Genomic DNA, 23,831 nt, shown 5'->3' with positions numbered 1-23,831 from the left:
ACATAGGAGTCTAAAACAAGTTTAATAGTGTTTGAATCAATCAGTCAGGATCTGTGCCTGTGTATCAGGGTTCTTACCCTATGATGGAAAATTCTATTAATAGAGAAGTGTTACCCAGTAGTGCCCTGGGCAGAGAGCTTCTTCTCACCAGTACCTCCACAGCCTCAGCAAAAACTGCACCTTCCCAACCCACCCATTTCCTACAAGTACACTCAGAATAACCAGAATTACGAACCCTGCTGAAAGTAGGATGAATACCACATTTTTAAAGGAAGATTAAAACAAACAAAAACCCCAAAGGCAAAATATATTACTATAAAGTGCAAAGTCTTGCACTTAGTAGAGGGTGTAAAATGGGAGACACAGATCAAGAATGTGAAAGCTTCCCAGCAGAGTTCTGGCTAATTTCCAAATCCCAAACCACAAAACCCATTCAGTTCCAACTGTATCTGTTATAGCATTCAAACTCGAAGTGTAGAAGTATTAGAGGGTATACAAGTATAACAATGGAAAAGGACATCAGAAGAATGGTATACAAAAACTAAACATAAGTGAAATCAATAGAAAGCAGCCATTTAACTCTAAGAGAACAAAACAAAAGTAACTTGCTCTTTGCATTCCAAATAGTTCAAAATCCAGAGTTACTGGAGAAATGTAAGGGGGTTGGATGGAGGATAGGGAGAGAAACATTTGAGGGAAAATGTCATGAGAAAATGGGCTTTGGTGTCATTAACACTATGGTATTGGGAATATAAAGACACAAATCATTTTATTTTTAATACAAATCAGAGTTTCAACCCTTGCACAAGAAAATTGCATGCATTACTTCACTGCTTCTTGTGGAATTATTTTTGGTAAACAGGAAAAGATCTAGAAATAAAATAACTGTAACAAAAAAGGGTGTGTTTGAGGAAGACATACTAAATAATGAGCTACATAAAACGAATCTGAAGCACATTTGTTTTTTAAATGCCAAGTTTATATGGCAAGGATCCAGAGTAAGGCTACCGACCTAGAGAAGAAAATTAGAAGAGAAGCACAGCTGTCTCATTCCAGTCTAAGAAAACACCACATTTCTTCTCAAAGAGAAAAACGCTCCACTGGTTCTAGAAACATGAAGGAAATAAAATTTTCCCGCCCCTTGTAAATCAGTTCCAAGATTTCCTCTAGGAGGTTATGTAACACAAGGCTTGCAGTCACATTTGGAGAATCAGACTCATCTTTTTAAAATGAAAACTAATCTGAACTTTTACAGCAAAACAATTTTATTCTACTTGATTATGGGGCTGCAAATACAATACTAAGTACTAACATTTCTGCATCGATGTACTGTATTTGTTTAAATCTTGAATGATGTATGGGAAAACTACTTTGGCTTAGCATTAAGTGATACCTGGCTACACTAAGGTTGGAATAAATACACTATTATTATAGAAGCTAGCACTTACTGAGTACCTACTACGTGCCAGTTTCTATACTAAGATCTTTACCTGTACTATGTCATTTACTCTCCAGCACAGCTCTAGGGGGCAGGGATTATTATATTTACTTTATACACAGTGAAAGTAAGGCAAAAAGAGAACAAGTGGCTTAGCAAGGAATACAGTCACTAAGCAGCAATGTGAGGATCTGAAATCAGGTCCTTTTGACATCAAAACCTGTGCTGTTTTTGCTCTGTTGTATTTAATATTCTGACTCAGTACATGTCAAATATCAGCTGATGAATACAATCAACTTTAATATCTCTGCTGTGCTTTTATTTAACACCAAGAGAAGAAACACACCTTAAAAAGAATAGCTCTATAAATATATTCTACTATGTCTGCAAACCATCATAACTATAGAAAACTATACCTGGTTACCTTAAATAGGGCCCAAGTGTAACCAAACAAAAGGTGATTTTATGATAAAACATAATAATCAGTAAATAGCAAAAATCCACTGGAGCTTATTTTAATCTATTTGGAAGATTTCATTGGATCACAAAAGTACTGCTGTTTGCTAAATTAATATTATAAATAGGAAAGAGTTATCAGCGTAAAGAAAAAAATGTAAAGGGTAATCCTAACATCCTAATCCAGTTTATGCTATATTCCTGACATTTATTTCCTCTACTCACTCAATGGTTGATCAAGTTCACGTAGAGCAATAAGTTTTTAGACTGTAAAATCTTTCACAAAGAAATACCGAAGTTAAAAGCAGTGTTTTATTTGCTTGCATGGACTTCAAACAATAAATTGTCTATCAATGCTTCTTATGATCAGCAACATCTCTTTCATCACTAGGAGTTTAATAGCATCACTATTATTAAAAAGGCCTGTTTTTCATTTATTTTAGTCTATTAATGTAAACTTTCTTTAATCACAAATTTATTTGGACAAGTGATCTCTTTCCAGAATTTAGAAATTTGTACATTCTACACATTTCCTTGGAAAGGTATATTAGTTCCTTATTCCCCCAAATTAAGTTTTTAAAACTTTCCAGATGTAAAAATCTCACATAATGATCATTTGTACTCTCTTTTTCAGACACTAAACTTTCTTCGGTTACAAAATCTAACCTTTAGTAGCAATCAGGCATTTTCAAATAAGATTAAATGAAAACATTTAAACATATGATGTCATTGTGTACCGAAAACATTTATTTGTGTCAGGGAGTGAATTCCTTTCTCCCTTTATCAAACAGTCAAGAATCGAATTAGCATTTATCACTTTCATGACAATTGTTGTCCAAGTATTGCCAAAGGTAAAGCTTTTGGAAAATTCCAAGCATGTTAGTAGTATCATTTCTTATTTATGGATCACTAAAATCAAATGCCTGCTATGCCACGAGTATCCGTATTGCCAAAATTAAAAACGCCAGGTAAGAAATGCCAAAGGTTCACAGTAATATAAATGAGTTCTTTGACATGAATCCTCAGCCCCTATCTTTCTCCTTTCCCGGTCCTGCTTCCGACCTGCCCAGTGGAATGTATTTCTGCCTGTGTGGAGCCTTCAGAGGGAGGGTTTATTTTTAGAACGCTAATATTACACTATCACTCCCGGGGCAGGCATACACACATTGCTCTCTGCTGGCGAAACTCGGTGACCCCATCCCTCGTGGTTGGCACGTTCAGCTGTCAGCGTCACCCAGGGGCAAGCCGGGCCGCGAGGTGCGCGCGCGCCCCTCTCCCGCTGGGCTCCGTGCCTTCAAGGAGTGCTCCCTGCCCGGCCACACAAAGAACCCAAGGTTTCCCCTCTAACGTTCCAAAACTCCACCGGCCACTTCACCTACATAAAAGACGGGGGCGGGGGAGGGTCAGAGGGGGGAGGAAGAGGGGAAAAATGAAAGAAGCGCCGTGTCCGCGCGCTCCGCGCCGCCGCCGCGCCTTACCCAGACGGGGCAGTCGTGGACCACCAGCCGGACGTTGCCGAACGCGCTGGCCTGGTACTCGGTGAACACGGGGCGCGCCACGGCGCTGGCGGCGCTCAGCAACAAGCTGCCCTCGTCCCCGGACACCAACGGGCTCCTCCCCAGGTACGTGCGGATGAGCCCGGACGGCCGGCTGTCCTGGTGGAAGGAGTCGCCCTCGTTCCCCAGCGCCACGATGTGGATGGACCTGCGGGCACAGAGGGGCCGGGGCGCGGGGTCAGCGCCGGGCGCCCGGGGCCGGACGGGAAGCGCGGAGGCCGGGCCCCAGCCCCAGCCCCAGCCCGGGGCGCAGCGCGCGGAGGAGACAAAGGCAGGACCCCGCCGCCTACGTACATGGTCTCCGCTCCCGGGGCTGGGCGCCGGCCCGGAGAAAGGCGGCTCCGCACGGCCTCCCGGCGCGGTCCGCGGCGTGCTGGCCCGCGATCAGCTCATCCCCGGCCGAGACCCCCTCGCGGGCTCCACCGCGGCGCGCGCGGCCGACGCTGAGCGGGCCCCGCCGGGCGGCGAGCACCCGGGCGGCGGGGGGCGTGCGGGGCCGGCCGGTCCGGGAAGCGCCCGGGAGCATCCAGGGCGGCCGCGCCGCTCCCCTCCCGCCCCCGGTCACCGCCGCCGCCGCCACGGGAGCCCCACGCCCCGCGCTGCAGCCCCGCTCCGCCGCGCTCCCCGGCCGGGCAGCTGTCGCCGTCTGCGGCTCCTGCTGCTGCTGCTGCTGCTGCTCCTCCTCCTCCTCCCGGCCGGAGCGGGCTCGGAGAGAGCCGGGCCTCCGCCCCCTCGGCGGGGCGGGCGGGCGGAGGAGGGCGCAGCACGTGCCGGCCGCGGGGGTCGGGCGGGCGCGGGGGAGGCCTCCCCGGAGCCCGGGAGGCGGCGGAATGGAAATGAATCAATGCACCGCCCGAGCCGCCGCGGCTCCCGATCGCCGAGCCGCCCGCAGCAAGTTCGTTCAACTCGCAAGGCTGTAACCGGAGCCCGGGAGAGGGGGTGGGGCAGGGAGGCCCCGCTCCCTAAAGCCTGGATAGAGAAAGGAGGTGGGTGAAGCCGGGGATGGCAGCCCGCCCGCCTCTCCCTCCAGCAGCCCGGGGTGTTCCCCCCCCCCCCCTTGGCCTTGACAGACAGGGTTCTACCGCGTCCGCCGCTGTGTGGTTTGTCAACATGCACTTAAGCTCTTTTCCAAAATCGCGCGTGGGGGGTGCGGTGGGGGGGAGGCGGCATTCATGTTAGAGCAGAAAGGGCCCTTTGTTCACACACCAATTTGCTAATATCGCTCTGGTGGGGGGGATTATTTACAATTTCAAGCTACGTTTGGCATATTTTACAAAAAAAGAAAGAAAGAAACACTGCAGGATTTTAAGTGCTGGGGTTCGTAGTGCCCTGGTTTTAAACAAGTTATGCATGAGGTGTTCGACGCGTTTACAAGCTGAATGTTAGTTTTCTTGGAGATTTCTTTTTTCCCTCGGCACACATTATGGCTACGTATTTCATAATAGTCTATCATGGGACCAACGGCAAAAATAAGGTTCATGCTAATGCAAGGTTGTTTTAGATTCCTTCGTGATAGCGCACGGTGGCCAAGGTGGCCAAGGTTATGGACGTCTGTTAAGGGCCTCACACCACCTCGGTGCGAATGAAGGGCCGTAGGTTACCCTGGGCTCAGCTTCTCTATCAACATGAAAATTCTTACAAGTGCTCTGTGTTGAAAGAGTTCTTGTTTATCCCTCTATTCATTTATTTCGCCCTACTTTAACATTCTGCAGCTACTTGTTCTCAACAGAGCTATTTTGAGGGTACGAAGCAGGAGGTACTGCATAGGGCAGTGAGTAGACCAGGGTAAGAGGCCTCTGGAACGCGCTGTTTATTACAGGCCCTTGTTGCTCCCATGGAAAGAATGCCAGTATCTTATGCTTAGATAGGGCATGGTAGGAGGCATTCTATCTGTAGTCACTGATTTAAAAAAAAAAAAATCTAATTTCCCTTTGCACTTAGTATCATCTTTTAGTCTCCAGAACCTAAACCATCCTATAATATTTAAGTACAAGAAAGCCTTTTCTCTTGGGTCAATAGAAAATTTATTTTCTCTTAGCCCTCTCCCGTGACCATAGGTCAAAATCAAAGACACATAAATGGATGCACGGATAAATAAAAATGTGATATGTCCATGCAAGGACATATTAGTCAGCCTCAAAAACAAGGACATTCTGTCATATGTTACAACATGAATGAATCTTGAGGGCATTTTAGTAAGTGAAATTAGCCAATCACAAAAGAATCAAATTCGATTTCCCCCCACTTAGATGAGATAGCTTAAGGTAGTCACAGTCTTAGAAACAGTGGTCACTCAGAACTGGAGAGGGGGGAAGGGAGGAGTTGTTTCATGAGTATAGTTTCCGTTGCGAGATGACAAAGTTCTAGAGATCTGCCGTAAACGAGGAGCATATAGTTAACCCTACCGTAATGTGCAGTTAAAAATGGTGAGGATGCTAAATTTTGTTGTGTTTTTACCACAATACCCAAAAGAGGGAGAGAGATACTGCGAAGTGGCAGGAGGGGAGACAGGATGCATTTCCCCTCGGTTATTATGTGAGCCAACCCTGTGCTGCGGAGGCAGGGGAGCTACTAAAGTACATAAGACTCAGTCTTCACCCTTTAGAAGCTAAGTCTACTACTCATGGTCACTGTATTGTGAATATTAATGCGTCCAGTCCTTTGGAAAACATACTGGTTCCTTAAATAATCCTCATACAGGCTTATGAGTCTAGTAATAGAAGTGGAACTACGAGAGTCAAGTCTGGTGAACGTTAAATAGAAATCTGTGTCTTCTGTATCATTAGAGCAAGTTCATAGAGAATGTAAACATTGTCTTAGGTCTTACAAGACGAAGGGGAGATTTGGAGCAAGAGGAGGCTGGGAGGGAAGGAGTACTGGGCATCATATGCAAATCACATGCAAAGTTGTGAAAACCTGGAAGATCCGAATTTGTTCTGGAAATGAGAGCTGACATTGGTGCTGTCAGACAGATTCTGTTATTACAGTCGGTTGAAAAGAGAGTGGTAGAGACTACCCAAGAGGTTTCCAAAGGCAGACCTGGTGTTGTTCACGTTATAGATTGGGAATCCCTAGACCAACCTCTGAATGTCTGGCAAAGCCTGGCTAGATGCTAACCGAAACCCACTTTCTCTTCCAGGACCCATAGCTAACCCATGTTTACCAAAGTTTTTGCATGTAGATAGGATCGTATGATTAGTTCTCACCAGTGGAACATAATCCCTGCTGAGCAGTTAATAAGAGAAGGTGTGCCTTCTCCATGCTCTTTTTTAAAAATAATATATTTTATTGATTTTTTTACAGAGAGAGGAAGAGAGAGGGTTAGAGAGTTAGAAACATCGATGAGAAAGAAACATCAATCAGCTGCCTCTTGCACACCCCCTACTGGGGATGTGCTCGCAACCAAGGTACATGCCCTTGACCGGAATCGAACCCGGGACCTTTCAGTCCAAAGACTGACGCTCTATCCACTGAGCCAAACCGGCTTCGGCTCCATGCTCTTTTTATCTTTCCTTCTACCAACTGGATAAAACTAGGTCAACCTTGACACCATGAGTTTGAATTTGTTGGTCCACAGTGTGAAAGAAGCTCGAGTCCCTAAATGACCGGTCACAGTAAAGCCTCTTCACTGCATGCATTTCACTGTAATATGAATGAGAAAACATATATTTGTTGAGTTAAGCCAGACATTTTGGGGTCAATTATTACAGCATTAGTGCTAATTATCTTGGTTAATATACTATCACAGATGATCCATTTCCTGGTATTTTAATGATTTTTTCCCCATAATTATCTTAAAACATTTTCATAGTTATTTTCCTTTTATTTACAACTAGAGGCCCAGTGCACTAAATTCATGCACTGGGGAGGAGGGAGTATGTCCCTCAGCCTGGCCTGCGCCCTGTCACAGTCCGGGAGCCCTGTGATTGATCCCCCCAAAAAGGGAGGCCCAGGCTACCTGCTGCAGCCTGGTCAGTGGCCTGGGTCTCCCTCTTTGGGACGATTGTGGAGGCCCCCCTCCCCAATTGATCAATTGCCCTACCAGCCAGTGGCCTGGGCCTCCCTCTGGAGGGTGATCATGGGGCAATAGCTGGGCCTTCCGACCAATCACATTGCACCCGCCTTGGCTGGCCTGCCACCAATGGATGTCATAGTGTGGTCATCCGGATGGTAGTTCCACTGTTAGGCCATTTGGTCGATTTGCATATTTATTATTAGATATTATATATTTTTATTTGGTTTATATATCTGTACTTTCCCTCATTAGTGGCATTAAATTTTTTTAAACCAGGGTGTAACAGATTGGATTATCATATGTTCTCCAAACTCAAGTTCACTGGGGAACAACACACAAGGAAGTGCCTCCAGCCCAAAAAACATGTTTTCCTATTTTGTTGGGTGAAAAGCCACCATTTTATATTCATTTTGATAGATGTCCGTATCCTCAGATTAAAGGTAGCCACAAATGAATGTAAGGATCAAGGAAGGTAACTCAGTGAACTACCATTGGTCCCCAGATCATGAATATTAATATGGCAGCCTTTCAAAAATGTGCTGGTTCCTTGATGCTTAAAGAAGCAAGTGTTAGTAAGGGCAGGTCTGCAGAAGGAAGCCTGGCATAAGATGGCATAAGATTTTTTCTACTGTGTTTCAAGGAAACCAGGTTTCTACCGAGGCATCTTCAAGTCCACCTGAAGAGGTAGGGGAGAGAATGCCTAGGCCCTAGAGGGTCTGAGCCCCTACTGCTCCCGCATCAGTCTTCTTGCCATTTTTTTTTAATTTCTTGTCCATTTTTGTTAAAAATAGTGCTTTCTAATGTTAAAAATTTAAAGACTACTTACCTAAAGCAAGGGTCTCCAAAATGGGGTGCAGAAGATGACTCCTGAAATTCCAGAATTGAGTGTTTTAACTTCTATTTACAAGCGTGTGTGTGTGTGTGTGTGTGTGTGTGTGTTTTAAACTGAAGAGAGAAAGAAATTAAACTTTACTAATATTTAATATGAGGCACCGCCACTTGATCTGTAAGTGGGCAAGCACTCGGTGTTCTTGGGTTCTTGGGAGTGGGAGGGAGCACTCGGTGTTCTTGGGAGTGGGAGGGAGCACTCGGTGTTCTTGGGAGTGGGAGGGAGCACAGCACAGGTGGGGGACAGAGGGTTCTCTCCTTTGTTGATTGTCAACATATTGCCACATGTTGCAGCTTTTGTATCTAAGCGGATTTATGGATATTTAAATAAACTAACTGTTACAGCGTGGACCAATGGAGATAGTATTAATAATGCAATAATAGGCAAACACAATTGGCTAAGCTGACATTTCTGACACCCTTAGGGAGCCATATTGGGAGGTGAAAAACTAATGACTAATCAGATCTGACAATAAGTTGGCCATAATAATTGAAATTATAAAGAACATTGGTTCAGGTATGAATTTGCATCTTACTTTTGCTAACATCAACTTCACTCTTAAGTGTGTAGTATAGTTAATAGATGGCGATATGCTGAACTGATCACAATTAGGTAACCATTTAAAAACTAGGCATCAGACATGAAGATAAAACAACAATATTTACAGGATATTAAAGTAAATTACTATTAAAGCTGATACTTTAAAGAAAACTCACCGATTACAAATGCTATAAAGCCTCTTCTGAACTTCCTTTAAAAAAGGAAAGTGAAAAAGCAGCATGAATAGGGAAAATAGTTTTCTTCTTACAAAGATACAAATGGCTGAACTATACATGGGACACAAATGAAAAAAACAAAAACTGCATTCCTTTGGCAGCGAATACATTGAGAATTTGGATATGAGGTATTGCTCAAGACCCAAAAAGACACAGGTATTGGAACAAGTTACACAGTGTGGGAAATTTATGATAAGGTTAAATCGCAGGGGTGCAGGCGGTTTTAATATATATAAAAAAACATAAAATGTTATGGTTTTAATAGATTCTATTTCAGAGTGGTACTTATCAGATTGTGTTTTAATAACAAAATACATTTTAAAATAACATTTTTTTTGGTGAGCCATTAAAGGAAAGGGATATTTGAGAAGATATTCTTTCTCTAGTACATCTTTCAATGATATTTTAAAAAGCAATTGACTTAAAAAAAAATAAAAAGCTGTTGTATGCAAGACATGTATAAATGTAACCACTGATGAATTAGTTGTTTAGACTAAAAATTTATTTTTACATAATGGAAGGAGTCCAAACTAAGGTTACAGTGAGAGCAACTACATTAAATTCACTCATGATATATCTCAGAGATAGTTATTTTAGCAAAGAATCTGGAGCCAGAATACATATGATATAGGATATTATCAATGTGGTTAGGTTTGTGAAAGCAAGATTTGTATAGCTGGGTGTTTGTTTTTTAAAAAAAACAACAAAAAACGTTTCCTCATTGTGAAATATCACACATATAAAGAAAGGTGCATAATATATATGCACATAAGTTAATAAATAATGATAAAATAAACATTTCTAAACATTTTCCAGGTCAGGAGAATAGAGCGTTATCAGCACTCATGCAAGATCTACACCACACACACACACACACACACACACACACACGCCCCCCTTATCTGGTTGCCCTTTCTCAGTTATCTTCTTTTTCTCAGAGATAATCACAAGCCTGACTTTTTTGATGATTCTTTATTTTTTCTTATTGTCTTAGTACCTATATGTGCATTCCTAAACTAATGTTTTGGTTATCCTTCTCATTGAACTTTATAAAGAAGGCGTCACAATGGATATACTCTTATGTGTCTGGGTTCTTATGCTTATCATCATTTGTAGGATTTTTTCACGTTGCTGTAGTTGTGATTTGTTCTTTTCATTTCTTTTTGAATAGCCTTCCATGTGACTCTTCAAATATCCATTTTCTTGTAGATGGACATGTGAGTTATTTCTGGGGTTTGCCTATTACAAATACAGCTGCTAGGACTGCTCTTGTTCTAAAACATCATTTCTTGGTGGGTACGCTGTCACAGGGTAGGTGTATGTCCTACTTTGGTAGATAATACCAAAGTGATTTCAAAAGTAATTTTAATGATGACACTTCTAATAGCAAGGCACAAGAATCTTCCCATAATCCTTTACACACTTTAATATACTTACTATATGCCAGATATTATAGTAAGTGCTTTATAAGTATTGGTTTATTTAATCTCATAATGACCCTATTGAATTAGGCTCTATTAGGATCCTAATTTAGAGAGAAAATTGAGGCATAGCATGCTAAGTAACTTGCCCACAGCTACACAAGTAGTGAGCAGAGGAATTGGGATTCCAGTTTAGACAGTTGGATCCAGGATCTGTGCCCATACCTGTTATGCTATGCTGATGATTGATGTTTCCTTCGTTACATAATTTTTATTGAAAATAATGCATGCAGCCTCTTTTGTGATTGAAAATAATGAGTATAGCCTATAATAACTCATATTTTAAAAGATTTTTAAAACCAACCTATTTTTCAAATAAAATTGCTATGGACTTTGAAATTTTTTGTGAACAATATAAAAATGTATGACACCTAATTAGTTTGCTGCAACAAATGAGTAATAGTAGGCAAGATGGAAATGTATTCATCAGATTTCAGCCAAAATCTTTGCATAATGAGTGATGGGACTGAAAAATAAGTGTCATGATTTAGTAAAACAGCTAAGGAAGAAGCTCTACCATTTAAATCCACCTATCTTGCTCAGTCGACGTGGCTCAGATTGCACATCAACCTGTGAAGCAGGAGGTCAGGGTATGTGCCCTGGTTGCTGGCTCGATCCCCAGTGTGGGGTGTGCAGGTGGCAGCTGACCAATGATTCTCTCTCATCATTGATGTTTCTGTCTCTCCCTCTCCCTTCCTCTCTGAAGTAAACTAAAAAATCTAGATATATAAAAGCCCAAGCAACCATTTGATCATCAGACTGGTTGCTATGACGTGCGCTGACCAACAGGGGCAAGCACTCAATGCAGGAGCTGCCGAGCTGTGGTGACTTGGCAACTGTTGTTGTTCTCCAGTGACACAGCCAGAGGCAGACAGGAAGGTGCCCAGTTCCGGGGTGCATCACCTGAGAACCACTCTCTCCCAATCCAGGACCCCTTGGGAGGTGTCAGAGAGCTGGTTTTGGCCCAATCCTTGCAGGCCAGACCAAAGGACCCCACCAGTGCATGAATCCGTGCACCAGGCCTCTAGTATATTATAAATAAATAAATAAATAAATAAATAAGTAAATCCACATATCTTTGTGAGCTTTCCTCAGAGAGCCTTTAAATAAACCTAACTAAACCAGAAATCGGCATTGCTGTATCACAAAAATGTTAAACCAGGATTTTAGAAACAATGAGGCATATTCCATTGTTCTCCTTAAAAGCTTTATTAACAATACAATTTTGGAGAAAAATGTATTTGGTGTTATTAATGCATTTTTAAATGTTTCAAATCGATGATTTATCTAATCTTTATCTCAACTATTGAAAATTTCCTATTTCAGTATATTTTGTTGTAATCCTAATATATTGGCGGTCATATGTATGTAATTTATCAAGATATTGGGGGCATACTCAAAATATAGGGCGCTGAGTCAAAAAAGTTTGCAGATCACTTCGTAAGTTATATAAATGTCTAACTACTATGCTGAACACCTGAAACTAATATATTGAATGCCAACTGTAATTGAAAAATAAGTAAATAAATAATTTCCAGACCTACTGGTCTGGTGCCTAGGGCTGTGCTGTAGAGAGCAAGCCAAGAAGGAAGGACACGGTGGCGGAGTACTGAGCCACCAGGAAGCAGAACAGAGAAGAACCTGGACTGGCTGCTGGGGCCAGGGAGGCTGTGGGAAAGGAAGTAAGAGAAGGCAACACAGATAGACTGCAGGTCTACGTGCCTCGAAATCAGCCAAGTGAAAAATGTATTTGTATTGTATTAACTAATCTTATGAGCGATAAAGTTTGCAAATTTACACAAAATTCATTAAAATCAAGATTAGCATTTTATTTTATTTTTTTTACAAAAGCTTGCACATACTTCATATAGAGTAACCTAAGCAAAGTCATGTACCAGGGTTGGTAAGCATACAGTTAGTCATAAGGAAAGTTGACTTTACTCATTTTATTACCTGGGTAATTTTTCTCACATAAATAACCAACAGTTGTTTTTTGTTTTGTTTTTTCTTTTCTAAATTGTTGATTTCTTCTAAGGCACAAGGCTGCAATATCCCCAATTCTGTTTGGAGTAGCTAAAGTGGAAATCCAGAATGTTATCGATATTTATATGCAAAATACTGTTATACTATGCTCTTTCAGAAAAGGTCTAAAATGTTTATTTTGTTTGTTTGATTGGATTTATGTTACCAGTTGTGTTTTTAAAACAACTGTTCTGCTGTTTCATTTTGTTTTTTTTGTTTTGTTTTCAGTTAAAATGTTACTTTAAAATACTAATACATATATGTTCCTTTGAAATAGGACTGCCTATTCCTACCAGCATTTCTCAAAAGGTTGAACTTCAAAGAAGTCTAGCCTTTAATATGTCTTTTTTGTTATTTAGCCCTTGAAAAATATGTATACAAGTATCTAATCAAACACTATTGATTATATCATTTATTTATACATAATATTTTGTGAAGTTGTCCATTTGTAGCCAAACAGAAATACAGGATATTAGATTTGAATTCTATAAACCTTCTTTTTGAAGAATTCAGATACATTTAAAAAATAGCCTAGCTGGCACGGCTGAGTGGTTGAGCATTGACCAATGAATCAGGAGGTCTTGGTTTGATTCCCAGTCAGGACACATACCCAGGTTGTGGGCTTGATCCCCAGTGTGGGATGTGCAGGAGGCAGCCAATCAGTGATTCCTTCTCATCATTGATATTTCTCTCTCTCCCTTCCTCTCTCCCCTCCTCCTCCCCTTTCCACTCTGAAATCAATAAATATATATTTTGTAAAATAGATTTTTAAAAATATTACTATAACCTGACTCTAGTTTTAACTGAACTAAAAGTTGTGCCATTTACAATGGTAAATTCTCAAGTCTTCCCCATCATCCTTTGCACTCTTTAACTTGTCCTGTTCATGTGTCTCTACTATGGCCAACCATTGGATATCATCCCCACTGGGCATTTCATAAGCATGCTTTACAATGTTCTACTTTGTCATTCAACAGCTGTCATAAGCCACTTGCCCTGACTTCTGCCTTCACACAGTAATTCTGATCCTTATTTTTCTTGACATGCTTTTTACTTTATACCTCTGAGTCTGTAATCCCGACTGCAGTTTAAAACTCTATTTTACAGTGAATAGCAATTGAAATTTTCTTATAGGTCTTCCCCCCCCCCCCCCCCCCCGCCTGAGGGAAGCCCAACTGATACCATTAAATATGAGGTTTGCAGGCTAGTTTCTTGGTGAACAGTACTTTCAGCATTCTAACAAATCACCTTGCTGAAGCATTTAAATATGTATTGGCTTATCTGAAGGACATTTTTTCCTCTCGTTCCCTGCTTCTCACTTTCCCCAGAGGTCTCCTTGGTCACATTCCTACTGACATTGATCTCCATGCTCCTCTTTAGAATCCATTCTGTTTTTAACATCTTAATCTGGGACTTGAGTATAGTTTTTTTTATTATATTCCCTCACTTTTAAATTAAAACAACCTGGGCTTCTGTAATTATTATCATCGCTTCAGCTATACTCTCAGTTTCTTTCCGTACCATAGTGAGATCCAAACCCAACCCTTTTCTCAGCCAACGATCGCCCCTCTCCTACATGGCTGATAGTTCCTGCTCACCAGGGGGCTTGTTCCATGCGCTTCTCAAGATGTTCTCGTGGTACAGGCTCCTTCCAGTGTTAGGACAAGGGCAGTTCAGTCCACACTAAAAGGCACTCATAGCTTCCTCAGTGAAGAGATAAGAAAGGGAAACCAGGCAAAGACGCTCCTGGAGTAATGTCAGCAGCAAGCAGACTTTCTCAAGCTCTCCTCTGAAATACCCCTTTCCCCAAAAAAAGGCACTTGAGCAAAACCTTCAACGTTGCATTTCTAACCTCCCCCCCCCCCTTCCACCCCACTCCTTGCCCCACCCCACCTCTTACCCCCTGTTCTTTCACATACCTTGGTTTGCTGCTATGGAAATCAGCAAATCGTAAAGAGAATTTATGAAATTCTGATGGAGGAGAAAACTCTTCTTGTGAAATCTGGCAAGAAATGACACTTTGTAGATCTAGCTAGTTATAATCTATCTTTTTGTAGGTGAACAGAAACAAAAGAATTGTCAATAATTGTTATTGGAATGTTTGTCGAGTTGGGGGGGAAAATTCTGTTTTTACTGGTCATTATGTCTACCTCTTCAGAATGTGGGGAAGAGTCGAAGATTTCTATAAACAAAAAGAATGAGACACTCAGAAATGTGCAACCCTGGCATAACACAAGAAGCAATGAAGTGTAACAGAATACAAACAAAACAGAACAGACCCAGCAGCAGAATGTATAGCGCTTGGCTGTGTTTTGCTACAAGCAGGCTGGAACGCACTAGCTGGAGCCTTAAAATGGAACAGTCTGTTTCTAGGCTGTTCCCCGTGAACACTCACACGGTGTGCACTGTTAGCAGCTCCCGTGCTAGACTCGAGAATTTAGGAGGCGTTTTCAGACAGTGTGATTTACTAATTCACTGCGATGTCTAAGAAATGGCTCAGTCCTCTTGCATTAACTATGATTACAACAATGTTTTGGTAACAACTTCGTCAGGGCTTCAAAGATTTTTATGGCAGGAGGTCAGATTGTCTTAAATAGAGTCACTGTTCTGAGCAACTGAGCTAGAAATGTCATAGGGAGAGGCCAGCTGGGCTGCTTGGGCTGGCCTCAGGGTAACATTGCCTCACCCAAGTCACATTTTCCAGGGCTCATTCCTTGGTTTTGCAAGTCCAGAAACTTTATTTTGTCTGGGTGCCCAGAGCTGATCTTACTCAAGGGACAAAGCTTGTGCTAACCCAGCGCACAAGAGGCCAGTGTGTAAACTAGAATACTAACTTGCTCATTGGTATTGAGAAAGGAAACTATCCAAGGGCCTAGGAACATATGATAGGTGGCCTACATTTTCTTTTCTCTGCAGGAAGCCTACACGGGAAGCCCATTATTATCTTTTGAGCTCAACAAACATTTATTAAGCAACTAAGGCACAGGCCATTTTGATCCCAAGGACGTTTGTGCATAATAAACACTTTAATTAGAATTATGGGAACACTGAATTGTCATAGAGAGAGACATTATTTTCCAAAGGAAACTACATTAAGCCAATGTATGCTTTGATCAACTTTCTAAAGTTTTCTCTTCTGTTTGGCAGGCCCAGCCTTTTAGGAGAGACTAATACCTACCTGCATGAGGAATTAGCCATGAACATCACCCAATAGGCACATTCAACACAAAGCCACCTTCTAAATATGGTCTTAACCCAGAGCTTCAGAGGAATCTGATGACCTGATGAACAGGTATGCAAACAGTTGTGTATAATGAGCATGTGTTTTTTACCACTGGATTCTCCTGTCAGGGAGTGATCTAAAACTTGGAGTCTTCCAGAGCCAACCTGGGCATCTAGGCTACCATACCACCCACTACTCAGTATCAGGCCAAATTCTTCTTTAAAACCTTATAGCTGGTTTAACTTAACATGTTCCATTTCCTGATATTCTCACTACAGGCCCATTTATACCTTATCCTGGTCCGCTAGGTTGGCCCATGCTTTGCTTCCTACTTTCTATTACATCTTCTACTTCCCATTGGAGTGAAGGATGAGAACTAGACCATCACCCCATCCTCCTGAAGAACTTCTGTTCTGAGATCCAAGAGAGACTATACTGCCCCCTTTCTCTTCTGTTGTTGTCAGTTAGCAACTTCACCATTTAACCCGTTATGGTCCCCCATAAACCGTTCACAGCTTTTCTCTGTACCCCAATATGTCCACGGTCCTCTATGATGTCAGCCTGGTATAAGCCTTCTCACTGTTCCCCACCTCTGACTTTGACAGTTCCTTCCTCATGTTTTCTGTCACAGAAAAAGGAAGCATCGAATAGGGAACTCCCCTGTTTCCCACTACTAAGCCAACAAATGTAAATGCAGCCACATGCATGCTTTTCTTTCCTTCGGCCAGAGTGCAATAAATGTTCCTCATCCTCCTTCTGCCTCGTTCCCCTGGCAGTGCTCTGTGTATCCCTTTTGACCTTGGAGGGACTGCACTGCATCTCTCTCCCTTTCCTTCTCCTGTGTCTTCAGCATTGGTCTCTCTACTGTTTTTACTGTCAGCATTTAAACACGTCCAAGACTCTGGCTTGAAGCAAACTTTTTTTTTTTTTTTAAGAAAATATCTTTTAGTTATGAGTTATTTAATTCTTTCCCTTGTCAGGACTTGTATACTTCTCTGTAACAAATTTTCTTGTTTTAAACAGACTTGTTTTAAGTGCTGCAGCTGTGCTCATCTGAAAATTTATTATGACTTTTAGAACTCAGATGGACAAGTGCTTATTGTTCAGCATTGTTTTTTCTTTAAACTTTTAAATTATGAAATATACAAAAAGCACAAAACCTACGTGTATAGTTTAGTGAATAATTGTAAGACAAACACCCATTCAAACACCATTCCGATTAAGAAACTACCCCCCTCACCACCACCACCTATGTGTCCCTTTTGGATCGTTATCGACTCACCCTTCTGGAGGTGACCACCATTCTGAATTTTACGGTAATAATTACACAGCTTTTCTTTAACAGTTTAACTCTTTCTTTGCCCATCCAGTCCCACTCTTTTCTCTTCTCCACCCTGCTCAGTGTACTGGGAAGCTAGGCTGTATGAACCATAGGGTGTCCCCCAAATACATACATACTTGAACTCAATTTTCACTCCTTTTCAGGTTTAACTGGTTTGAAACAATGGGTGAAGCCAGACTAAGCTTTGAACAAAGAAAACTTATCCTGAAGTGCTATTAGACTTCTTTTTTTAATAGAGATACATAAAAAATAAAGTTTACAGTACAAAACTGGCAACAGTTGACAAATCGAGGGTGCACAAATACCGAATGAAATGATTCTTGATGTTTGCAATTCCATTGCTTTGTGTTATCCGCAGTGCCTGGACCAGAGTGGTAATTAGTTTGAAAACAGGCATTGACAAAAAATTTATTCATGTTTGTAGATTCTTTTAAATTTCAAAAATCAACTGTAAGTTATTAAACACTGACTTTATAATCATTCAAAGTGTGTATACATTTCTTTGGGACACCTTGTATATCAACAGACTCCTTCTCCTTTCTGGCTTTTGGTTGCATTTTGTCAACAGGAAGGCCAGAGGGAACAAAATAAGATAGGATATTTCCCTCTCCTGGTGTCATCCCTACCAAGTCTCTCCAAGGGCTAGCAGGGCTGGATTTGTCAACAACTGTATTCATCAGGATAAGTCACAGAAATAGAACCATAGCATTTCTCTGGCTAACCCTGATGAAATATAAATACTAGAGGCCCAGTGCACATATTTGTGCAAGGGTGGGGTCCCTAGACCTCGTAGTGATCAGGGCCAATCAGAGCCATCTCGCCTAGTCCCAGTTGGGGCCGGGTTGATCAGGGCTGGGCAGATCGGAGCCTGCTGGCTGGGAGGATGGATGGGGGAGGGACCGCAGGAAATTGGTCAGCGGGGAAAGGGACCGGGGAAAGAAATAGGCTGGGGCAGGGAATGGGCGAGGTTGGCTGGCCATGAGAGGTTGGCTGTGGGAGCTCACTGACCACCAGAGGCAGCTCCTGCATTGAGCATCTGCCTCCTGGTGGTCAATACGCATCATAGTGAATGGTTGACCAGCCGTTCTGGTCATTTGGTGGTTCAGTTGTAAAGGTCGCTTAGGCTTTTCTATATATATAATAGATGAGAGAGAGTAGATTCTAATGGCTCACAGTGAAGCAACAGCGTTGAGTGGCCCAATGACTTGGGGCTGGAATCATCTGGAGACCACTTTCACTCCCATGTCTGACAGATAATGCTTATGTTTGGCTGGGATTTCAGCTGGGGAACAACCAGATTGCTCACACATGTCCTCTTCTTGTACCCAGTATTTTAGCTTTCTGTTTTTACTGTTAAACTTAGTCCTTGTTATAAGTTTAAAGTTCAATGTTCGGTTAGATTTATTCATGTGCTAATAAATCTCTTCTATTAACTTTATCATACCCCCATCTTTCTTTCAGCTAAATTGTCATTCAAGAATAAAATTGAATAGGCTCTAGGTTTGGTAAATTCTTCTGATTCTTGTCTGGAAAAAAGCCCAAACACTTTTATTCTTATTTTTGAATGATAATTTAGCTGACTGTGGACTTCTAAGATTCGTTTATGTTTGCTTTTGATATTAAATATTTTTATTAAAAATCTTTTGTATCGAAACACCCTCGGGTTCAAATACAGCAGGGTCAAAATGGCAAACCCAAACCTTCCATTGCCCCACTATATTATACTAGTACAAGTGGCTTGATAAGGCATGTTCCTGCAAGCAAGGAGCTTGTTGGCTCTTTAGCTGTAAAGCAGAAATATTAAACAAAAAATGAACAATGTACTTTATTATTATTGGATACTAGAGCCTCAGTGCACAGATTCGTGCACTGGTGGGGTCCCTCGGCATGGCCTGCGAGGATCAGGCCAAAACTGGCAGTCCAACATCCCCTGAAGGATGTAGTAGTGCGCAAAATGGCAGGCAGCTGGGGAGGAGCCAAGCCTGGGCCAGGCAGTGCTCTGCACCTGCTCATCCCGGCCCTGCTGTGCCTGCTGCGCTACCACTCGGTAGGCTCACTGCGCTCCACTGCAGTCTCTGTGAGCCTGTCCTAGGGCAATACCAGAGCGCCTATGACCGGGAAGTGACCGCAGACTCATGCCCAGTTGGTCCTGATGCCGGTCCCAATACTGGTACAGGTCTGGATGGAGGAGGGGCACCCAGGGAAGTGTCCATGGGCCATGAGCCCAATGTCTGGCGACTGTTGATCAGCTGAGCCGTGCTCCCTCTGTGAGAGCTCACTGACCACCAGGGGGAAGCTCCTGCATTGAGCATCTTCCTCCTAGTGGTCAGTGTATGTCATAGTGACTGGTCGAACAGTTGAACGGTTGCTTAGGCTTTTAAAACCTATATAATGAAAGTCTAATATGCTAAGTGTCCAGTCATTCAATTGTCTGCTCAACCAATCAAAGCATAGTATGCTAACGATATGCTAGGGCCTCGCAACCGCTCACTAAGATGTGCACTGACCACCAAGGGGCAGATGCTCTGACTGGTAGGTTAGCTTGCTACTGGGGTCTGGCTGATGGGGACAGAGCAAGATGGGCTGGACACACCCAGTCCCTCCCTGGCTGGCCAACCTGTCATGTCCCTCCCCAGCCATGCACCAGTGGGGTCCCGCAGCCTGGCCTGTACCCTATCACAATCCAGGACCCCTCAGGGGGTATCGGAGAGCCAGTTTTGGCCCAAACCCTCAGGCCAGGCCAAGGGACCCCACAGGGGCACGAATTAGAATATAAAATAGACTTTACATACAAAATTTTATATTGTGTATTTTATATGATATATATCAAACAAAATAAGCATTGTTGAAAGTTTTTATGATAAACTCAGAGTTTCTGGTTAGGTAAGTTTGAGAAAGGTAGAAACTTAGTGAAAGGGATATTGAAGTTTTGAAAATCTGTTAAATGATTAAAGGAATGAGCAGGGAGGGGGAAGACTTAATTTACCTTTACAATGTAAAGCAGAGGATCTGCCTGAGGCCTCTCTGATACTGACTGTGGAGCAGTTCCTGCAGGAAGGATGGAATCCTCTCTTGGTTGGAAAACATCATAGCCTACAGGAATCAAATGGGCAAGTAAAGAATTTGGTACTAATCAACCTAAAAGAGGTCTGAGGAATGGATTTTTTCCACAAGAGGGATAAGATCAAATGGAGGTGATTCAGAAATCAGTGAACCTTCAAACAATACAGAAAACATTTGCCTTTCCTCTTTCCGTGCCTTCTTTACTTTCCTTTCAGAAATAAAATAGGAAGGCAATAGATAATTTTTTCTGTATATTAAAAATAAATCTGTGAAGGTTTCTGAGTAATAGGAACCTTAGATTGTTTGAATAGAAACCATGGAAAAATACTAGAAATACAGTACACTGGAAATAGGTTTTCACTAACTCTTGTGTTGTTTCAAATTTCAATTAATGTTTGTGTGTTTCTTGACAGTTATTAGCTGTAAAAAAATTATTTAAAATGAAAAGGCTTCTTACACTGTGGCAAAAAATTGGATAACTATTAGATTACAGTGAAATTCAATCTAGTCTACCATCATTCAAATAAACGTGCAGTGTTGGGTTCAAAGCAGGCTCTCCATAAATACTCAATTAATTTTCTTTTTACAAAATTGTATTAGGGAAACATACTTCATAAACATTATTACCAGCTGACCTTTATTTGACTTTTAAAGAAAATGTTAAGGATTAACTCTGGACATAATTGTAAAAATGAAAAAGTTGAGAATCAGCGACTTTTTATTCTGATTAAACCATTAATATATTTATAAAATGGTCACTGACATGCTCCTATATGGAGTTATTGAATTCATGAATGAAATATTTAATAATATATATGAACTATTTTATGAGAACTAGTTTTATCTCTCTACTGACTTTTTTATTAATTAATGGATATCCATATTTTATTTAAAACTATTTCTTATAGATTAACAACACAATTCTATACATATGCATCTAAATAAAATAAATTTTTAAATTAAATAAAAAATTATTATCTTCTGTCAGCTGTTTCATATTAGTCTGTTTCTGTTTAGATTCCCCAAAGCTATTTGTTATCATTTTAGACTAGCAGCTGTGACAGCCATGCATCTGTCACATGTTCAAAGATAGTCTAGTACACAGGACAAATAGATGGAACAAATGATTAACCACAAAAACAGAAACCTAAAAAGGGGTCAGTTAGAGATTTATCTTCCACCAAGAGAAGTTATCCTATCTAATAAAGAGGGAATATGCTAATTGACCCTCATGCCCACAGCCAATAAGAAGGGAATATGCTAATTGACTGTCCTGTCCTCAAAGATGGTGGTGCCCACAGTCACAAGATAATGGCACCCAGTCCCCTCCGCCCTGCTGGAGTGGCAGGCGAAGAGCCTGCCTCCAGAGTCCCCTAGTCCCCTCAGCTCAACAGCCACCCAGGCTGGCCTGAAATACAGACAAGCCTTGAATGGTGGCTCCCCAGTCGCCCAGGCCACCTGAGGCTCAGGTAACCAGGACCAGCTGAAGTTTGCGCTGCCAGCAGTGGCATCAGCAGAGGTATGATGGGGCGTCACCTTCTCCTGATTGCTTGTTCATTATTTTGTTACAAATCTGACCACCCACTGATGACCACTTGATAATGCCCCTCCTGATATGTGTGTGTGTGTGTATACACATATTTCTGTAAAATGGAATTATCCTAAATAAGCCAGTTTTTAGCAATATGGAATGAAATCAATGAATACTCGTTCATTCTATCCCTAACATACAGTACAGTGCAGGGTATGTAGAAGGCTTTCCAAAAATACTCGTTAAATAAATGGAGGAATCCTTTGTTTCATCAGTCTTTTTCCTTTGACGTGTTTATATATTATTTATGAATTTCATAGAAAGTGAATATTTTGGCCCTTTGGGGTGTTTGTGCGTGTGTGTGTAAATAGGGAAAATATTACAATTGCTGTTTTCCCTATTTATATTTAACTAGAGGCCTGGTTGCCCCTAACTACCCCCCCTAATGGCCTGATCACCCTGAACTCCCCTTACCCCCCACCCCCCGCCTGGTCGCCCCTAACTGCCCCCCACTGATGACCAGGTCGCCCCCTCCCTGCCAGCCTCATTGCTCCTAACTGTCACCCCTGCAGGCCTGGTTGCCCCCAACTGCTCCTCCACTGGCCTAGTCACTCCTAACTCCCCCCCCCCCCCATCAGCCTGGTCACCTCTTTCTACCTCCCCCTCCCCCCCCCCGTTGGTCTGATCACCCCCAACTCTGCCTCTCTGCTGGCATGGTCGCCCCTAACTGCCCCCCCCCCCGCCAGCCTGGTCACCCCCAACTGCCCCCCCCCTGCTGGCCTGGTCACTTCTCATTGCCCCCCGCCGGCCTGGTTACCCCACACAGCCTGCTTGTTCAGTCATTCATTCGTCCCTCACTAACCCCCCTGCTGGCCTGGTCATAGGCAGTCATCTTGTGAGGGTGTGATGGTCAATTTGTATATTACCTCCTTATTATATAGGATTCTAATTAGCCTTTTCCAAAAGAAAAAAAAAATGCTATTTGAATACATCGTTTAATTGAATAAAGTCATCTGATTTAAAAGAAATGGTGCTTTATTGTGACTTTTAAAGAAATAAATGTGTTATGTAGGAACAAAGTGCTGAATGCTCCTCGATAGAGGCTCTGCTCTATTTAAATATGTGGGAACAATGTATAGATACATAGCATATGCCAGAGAGCAGTGGATTTGAGCCCAAAAGACTTGGTTCTTATCCCACTTCTACCCCTCAGCAGCTGTGTGATAGCAGAAAATCACTTAATGCTTCTAAGCATCTGTAAATTGGGGCTATCGAGGCCTTCCTCCCCGAATTAGCACCCAACAAATGGTCGTCTGTCTGTGACATTATATTCCTTGAGAGGGATTTCCAAAATAGATACTTATTCTTTTTTTAAAAAAATATATTTTATTGATATTTCACAGAGAGGAGGAAGGGAGAGAGATAGAGAGTTAGAAACGTCGATGAGAGAGAAACATCGACCAGCTGCCTCCTGCACACCCCCCACCAGGATGTGCCTGCAACCAACGTACATGCCCTTGACCGGAATCGAACCTGGGGCCCTTCAGTCTGCAGACCGACGTTCTACCACTGAGCCAAACCGGTTTCAGCTAGATACTTATTCTTAAATACGAGAACAAACTAGATGTAGATCCCCAGATCAGACTAAGATTCTCCGCCCCAAATTTGAAGACAACATAAAAAATACTTTCTGCCATTATTATCTTAAATACCTAGGTTATGCTGTGTCATGTTTCCTACTTCTTGGAGAGAAATATTTTTTCTCTACCAACTTTGTTGACCAAAAGCCAAGTACTTTGTGTTCTTAAGTTGTCCCCTAAAAGAATCCTTGGTGTCATGAAATGAAACTTCTGGTATAGTTTTAAATGGAACAAGCTACTAAACAATCCTTTAAGAATTTAAATATACTCCATTAATTTTAGTTCAGTACAAGGGACACCATGAAGTGCTTTAGTCCACTGTTATTATTTTATAGAACATTGCTGAATTAGAAATCTAACCTTACTATTGCAGGATGTTACCATCAATATGTGAAATGT

General features: G+C 42.0%; 2 protein-coding genes across 7 annotated transcripts in view; one reads left to right on the top strand and one right to left on the bottom strand.

The window, feature by feature from the left end:
• RHOBTB3 (Rho related BTB domain containing 3) overlaps window positions 1-4,097 on the bottom strand; it is a 55,660-nt gene extending 51,563 nt beyond the window's left edge. For 4 of the 5 annotated variants that reach the window (XM_045571762.1, XM_036409399.2, XM_045571764.1 and 1 more), the window contains exons 1-2: window positions 3,745-4,093; window positions 3,373-3,598 (exon numbers count right to left, since the gene is read on the bottom strand). In XM_045571762.1, the coding sequence (XP_045427718.1) occupies window positions 3,373-3,598; window positions 3,745-3,746 (228 nt within the window). In that variant the 5' untranslated portion in view covers window positions 3,747-4,093. Of the gene's footprint in view, window positions 1-3,372; window positions 3,599-3,744 lie in introns of all 5 variants that reach the window. The other variant, XM_045571763.1, reaches the window with a different exon arrangement.
• Window positions 4,098-4,159: 62 nt separating this feature from the next.
• Window positions 4,160-23,831, top strand: part of SPATA9 (spermatogenesis associated 9) — a 48,239-nt gene continuing 28,567 nt past the window's right edge. Inside the window, exons 1-2 of one of the 2 annotated variants that reach the window (XM_045571767.1) lie at window positions 4,160-4,436; window positions 15,781-15,925. The gene's annotated coding sequence lies outside the window, so the exon portion shown is untranslated. Of the gene's footprint in view, window positions 4,437-12,606; window positions 12,757-15,780; window positions 15,926-23,831 lie in introns of those variants that run through there. The other variant, XM_036411009.2, reaches the window with a different exon arrangement.

Source organism: Pipistrellus kuhlii, unplaced genomic scaffold, assembly GCF_014108245.1.
Source record: "Pipistrellus kuhlii isolate mPipKuh1 unplaced genomic scaffold, mPipKuh1.p scaffold_m20_p_4, whole genome shotgun sequence".
Lineage (NCBI taxonomy): Eukaryota > Metazoa > Chordata > Mammalia > Chiroptera > Vespertilionidae > Pipistrellus > Pipistrellus kuhlii.
The sequence above is the reverse complement of the archived record's forward strand: the minus strand, read 5'-3'. Positions and strand labels throughout refer to the sequence as shown.